The 6317-nt window shown below is 38.5% G+C and overlaps 1 protein-coding gene across 5 annotated transcripts in view; it reads right to left on the minus strand.

Moving 5' to 3' along the window:
* Positions 1-4152, minus strand: part of LOC142467326 (connector enhancer of kinase suppressor of ras 2-like) — a 497579-nt gene extending 493427 nt beyond the window's left edge. For all 5 annotated transcript variants that reach the window (XR_012788363.1, XM_075572875.1, XM_075572877.1 and 2 more), the window contains exon 1: positions 3753-4152. Coding sequence is in view for 4 of the 5 variants with exons in the window: in XM_075572875.1 (XP_075428990.1) it covers positions 3753-3819 (67 nt within the window). In the remaining variant the exon portion in view is untranslated. The remainder of the gene's footprint in view (positions 1-3752) is intronic.
* Between the last annotated feature and the right edge of the window lie 2165 nt (positions 4153-6317).

The following is a 6317-nucleotide window of genomic DNA, read 5'->3' on the forward strand; positions in this document are numbered from 1 at the left end:
AAGAGAATATTCAACCGGGATTCCTTAAACCGGGCAAAGAAATAGTAAGACACGCGTGGTATAGTACTGTATGTCAAACATACAATTCCTCAGGGGTCCGAGGAAGCAGGAACTACTGCGAAATGAGTAGGGTGACGGAGGAACCATTTCGGAGACAGACGCGGAGGCCAGGAAGTCACGTGAGATGCCATCAGTCCAGCAGGACCCCCAGAGATGCTGGAAATATCGCAACAAGCGGAATGACTTTCCTCGCTCACCGCGCATCTGACGTGTTCAAGCCTTTATATGTCTGTAAGAGTGTGACAAAGTTCATCATCTCCACTATTTTAATATATTTGCCATACTATTACCAGGGAGGTCTTTCTGGTTGAAGATTCCCTTTCTGGTTCAGACCCCATAATATTTGAACAAGGCTATTCCACATTATCGAAGTGCCTACTACCTAGGCCAGGAGAGGCCAACTCCAGTCCTCCAGGGACGCCAACAGTTTTCAGGATATCCCTGCTTCAGCACAGGTGGTGCAATCATTCTGACTGAGCCACTGACTGGGCCACCTGTGCTGAAGCAGGGATATCCTTAAAACCCGACTTGTTGGTGGCCCTTGAGGATGGAGTTGGCCACTCTTGCCCTAGGCCCGCCATGTGAGTGTATTACCAACCTCACTGTTCACAAATATTTCACCACGATTTGCTGAACATACTACATGTTAAATTCACACAATATTATCCTTTTTTTTTTCTTTTTTCCTTTATCTCTCCCTGATTCTTTTGTTTTTCTTCTTCTTTTTCTTTCTTTGAAATGATTCAGGATTTGACCTTCTGCGTCGTCTCGCCAACATTAGGCAGAGGTAGGAACCTAGCATTTGATGTATTTGTGTAATTATGGATTTTTGTCATTTTTTTAAAATGTTTGAATAAACTTACTGAGATTTTTAATTGGAGTGCTGGGAAACCCTGATATTGTCCACGTTTACAAGGTTACTCTTGTGGGGAGGAACCAGTCCCTTGACAATCGTTGTTCAATTATTATTTCAATTTGAGTATTTGCAGTCCATGCCATATCCCAGGGGGGCTTAACTCCAATCCTCAAGACACCCCCCCCCCCAAGGTTAGGTTTTCAGGATATCCCCGCTTCAGCACAGGTGGCTCAATCAGAGGCTCAATCAAAGCCTCCTGAAGCAGGGACTGCTTGAGCCACCTGTGCTGAAGCAGCAATATGCTGCTGTTGGGGGTGCTTGAGGACTGGAGTTGAGCACCCCTGGCATATACAAATTTTTGTTGATAGAAGTAGAAACTGTCACGATGCAATAAGATAACATGCCGACCGTGTAACTTGACCATATGAACAGATGAAACATTTAATATTAGTGGTCTCTTAATGATTCGTAATGATTCCCATGGCCACGTCTGAGTTTTATTGCGTTTGCTTTATTAAAATCTAATATAATGGTATATCTAATTAAACTGCTGGGTAAAAATGAACAAAACTGAGACATTAGATTATTTCTCTGAACCAATAACTACAAAGTCATTTCATTACATGCCTAATACATATATTAAAGTCTAATTTTGAGGTTAAAAATATTATTTGTAAAATTGAATATGACGAACAGTGTATCAAATTATCAAAAAGTATCACATTTTAATAATCCCACATTTAATTATAATTAAAATGACATTCTACTTGTGCTTCTCTGTACATTATTTTGCTTGTTATTGTAGAAGTTACATGCCAATAATGTTTCCAAATCTAATTAATGAGGATTTTATTTTAACATACATCTGCACTTCTCATACTCAAACCATCACTGGGCTTTCCAGCAGGTCATTTAAGAGCAGAGGAACAATAAATTAGATTTAGCATTTTTAAGAATAGTTATTTGAATAGACACAATATTATCATGAATGTATATACTGTATGTATATATTTGTTTATTTATATAGCGCCAACAATAGATGCAGTGCTTTACACATGAGATATTGGAATACAGCGGAAATATGCTTAAGTGCATGAAACATCAATTCACATGATAGAAAAAGCAATCCCTGTGCGATCTAATACAGAGATCCACAGAGATCCACAGAAAAAAAAGTCTGCAGTATTCATTTTAAGTTGATTATGGTTCGGAAAAAAATAATACAATTCTACTTCTCATTCTAATGTTGCTTATCTGACATAACACCAGTATATGGATTCTTGGCTCTTTTGGATGCAACACTATATGTATTGAATGCTGTACATTTTCAGTGATATTGTGCATCAGTGACCATTTGTCATTGTAAACTTCCTAAATGTCTGGTCTCATTTCAACTAATGTCCAGTGAACTTGTATTCCTGTCACATAGCTAGCAATTTCAGGCTCAGTCCTAGCTGACCTGTTTAAGATAATTAGCATCTTCTTCTTTCTGAGCTGACAGCAACCTGGGCTGAAGGCATTCCCACAGATGCTGTCCACCCTGTGGTTGTTTATGTGTTTCTTTGATACATTTTAATTTAGATGAATAATTAGACAGTCCTTCATTAACACACTTTGTAATATGTGTCCGATTGACAATGGCATATTTAGATGGTTAGCACCAGTGTGATTTGATGTCCTTAGCACGAAAACTGAACATCAGTAAAAGTCAAATATTTATAGTGTGACACAGTCTTCTCAGTGTGTGTGTGTGTGTGTGTGTGTGTGTGTGTGTGTGTGTGTGTATATATATATTATATATATATATATATTTATATATAATATATATATAATATAAAATATATATATATATATATATATATATATATATATATATATATATATATATAATAGTCAAAGATCTTATTGCAGATAACCCTGTTGGTTGATCCATAAATTGAACACCCTTACGAATGGTACTCAGATTTAAACACTTTTGCTTATTAAACACTTTTTTTATGCTGCAAAACATATTTTATTCTGGTACAGTGTAAGCGATTCCCAGTCCCACGCACTCAGCCAGCCAATGAAGGAGAATAGAAATTACTCCCTGATATTTAATGCAGCCAATGAAGGAGAATAGAGATTATCACCTGATACTTCATTATTTTACTCACAACAAATCCATATACAAATATACATGTTTTTTTTTTGTTTTTTTTTAAAGAGTTTCAGGTGTTCCCCCAAAAGATTCCACCTCCTATAGCATTTTCCATGTATGGCAGAAGACTGCACTGTCCACAGTACTTGACAGTGAAACGTGTGCATACTGTATACACACAGGGACGCTGAACACAATGATTATGCATGGAAGATCACTACAAGGCTGCCTCCTGTTTTAACATCCTACTCCCCAGACACCTAGACTGAGGAGATCAGTGTGCCACTAGATTTGAATGGGATTTGCTAATGAAACTGCATACAATCCCCTGTACCAGCACTGCATCATATCCCCTGAATTCTGTTTAAAAGATACAACCAAAGCAATGTTCCCAAGAGGCGTAGATACAAACGTGGTTATATATAGCAAAGCAGCATTACATTTTTGTGCATGTACTATACACCTCTGCTTGTATTAAGCCGCAGCTGCATTGGATCACACTAGTCTCCATAAGCAGGATTCCCCAGCATGTATTGCAGCTACACACCATCCAACCCTCTATACAGCCCTCTTATGAGACATACTGTATATACTGTATATGGGAAGCCTGCTCTTTTCCTGCTAATACCACTACTAACTATAGTTATGGATTGGGTACACCCAGTGCAATAGAATAAATGCAGAATTATACGGTACCTTTCATCCAGTCCACGACTTGCTTGGGGCTCCACTTGCTAATAGGTTCCATTACAAGAGCCATCATCAGATCACTTTATCATTCACCCAAATGAAGGAAAAATACAGGAGAAGGGTATTTTCAGAGCATGGCTGGGATGAGAGGACTGGACAGATCTTACGATGCAGTCTAAAGCCAAGATGATGCTTTGTCCCTCCAGGTTTCGCCTGCACTGATTCAGTAATGTATAAAATTACACTGCTTGATCAGCTAGCACCTCCCCCACTGCACACAGGCTGGAGCACACGGAATCAGGAAATGGTGCAGTACAGTGCGTATACACATACTATAATAAGCCTATACATGATCAACTAATAATTGCATCACAGGGAGCAATGTGTACAAATCATTGCTGCCTGGATACAAAGTACCATCAGGATTCCCCGTGCATTCCCAGTAATATCAGTGCTTAGCTCCTTGCTTGATCAGTGTGTCTTTTGCAGATGGCACACACATCTGCACCAGTGTGGACAGCCAGGGGGTGGAGGGGGTAATAGTCAAGAGTGTGGCGACTACAATTTATGGGCCAAAATGTGCAATATAATGAATGGCACAAATCCAAAAGGAGAATGCAACATCATTGGCACTTTAACGCCAACTGCGGCAGAGGGGAAGGGTTATGGATGGGCAAAGGTGCCCACATTTGCTTTGTCTTATGTTTCACTTGAACTTTCAGAAAGTTAGAAAATTCACCAAAAAAGGTTGATAAAACTTTTTAGCCCAAACTGATAAAGTCGAAGCGAAATGATATAGAGACAGAGACGAATTTAGTAGTGGACCCATTGACTTATATACCTCCTGAAACGCTCATCCATACAACACGTGGAGAGATACCTGGGAAATAACCATATCTGCATATTCAAATGAGCTAACTTTTGCATTTTTTACATTTCCCAGGTATCTCAGGTGCGCTCATAGGTATCTCTCCAAATGCTGTATAGACAAGTGTTTTGGGAGGTAAGTACTGTAAATTAATGGGTACTCTACTATATAGGGTTCTCTCTTTCTAGTCCTCTTTCCCCCCTCTTTTTCTCCTTTCCAGCAACCCCATATTTAACGATATTTACTCCTTGCAAACTTTAGAAAAAGTTAGATTTTTCCTAGTTCGACAAAAACGGACCATTTTGTCCGATTTTACGAATTTAGGCAAAATGTTTGCAGATCTCTAGTAAACACAGACTGTTCAACTCTAGTACTCAAGGACCACCAACAGGTCTGGTTTTCAGGATATCCCTGCATCAGCACAGGTGGCTCAATCAGTAGCTCAGTTCTTTACGTTCAAACATCCCTTATGTTATGGTATGCTGGACTCAATTACTTATGGGAGTGTTTTATTAGAACATGGGAAAGCAGCAAAGCTTTGCTATCCTTTGACCGGATTGGTCTGAAGGGTCGTCTCTAGAGATGTTTGAAGTTTTTGCACACGTTAGCGGACTTTGAGAATTTTACCCTTTTTGATTCGGCAAAAAAGTTCTGGTTCTTTCTAAAAGTTCCCCCTCAAGTTTATTAAGTGCTATAAAGTCAATGAGTATCGCGTGTTCCATTCATTTGTATTACTTTGCTTTGAAAATTCGAGTGAATGAGATGAATAAAACATGAAGTCGTTATTTTACAACTATAAATATGGCGCAATAGTGAACTTTGAACAATTTGGGCTGTTTCGCTAAAACTTTTGGCGAAAACGTGACATTCTTGTGGCTTTTTTGTTTTTTCAAACTTTTTGGAAAGTTCGATCAAAACAGCAACACGGGGAATATCTAGGTCATCTCAAGGCTCCAAAATCAGGTGAACATGTTAAAGTGGAAAGAAGTCTGGGATGTTCGGTTCATCTTCACCCATTGTCGAGATTTAAACGCTTCTAGTTACTTACCCTCTTGAATATGAGGTAAGACGTTTTTTTAGATTGATTGTTTGAAAATATTTCGCTTCTTCAGGGTCAGAATACATCAGTTTCATTCCTCTTTTCCAAAAAGCCATATGCCACCTCTGATATTGATCTATTGTAAGTAAATATATCGTTGCGGACCGTGGCTTCCACTCGATACTTGTGCTTTTTATTGACCATCTCTTGGGATCTTTCACGGCGGCTCCTGCTCTTGTTAGGTTTGCAAACAAAATGACTTTTGCAGATCTGTACATAATCGAAGTATTTGGTTACGAGTAGAAAATAATACTTTTGATACCGTGTCTGAATATTGCTTGTTGCATGTAAAAAAGGTGACCAGGTAATAAAACATGTTACATAGTTACATAGTTGCATAGTTACATAGTTGCATAGTTACATAGTTACATCGTTACATAGTTACATCGTTACATCGTTACATAGTTACATAGTTGCATAGCAGATAAGGTTGAAAAAAGACAAATGTCCATCAAGTTCAACCTATGTTAAATGTAGACGACAGATACTTTATCCTATATCCCTAGGAAGGCAAACAAAACAAAAACAGTGAAATATCATCCAATAAGAAAATAAATTCCTTCCTGGCTCCAAATAACGGCAATCAGATGACTCCCTGGATCAA

Source organism: Ascaphus truei, chromosome 16 (genome assembly GCF_040206685.1).
Source record: "Ascaphus truei isolate aAscTru1 chromosome 16, aAscTru1.hap1, whole genome shotgun sequence".
NCBI classification, from domain to species: Eukaryota; Metazoa; Chordata; class Amphibia; order Anura; family Ascaphidae; genus Ascaphus; species Ascaphus truei.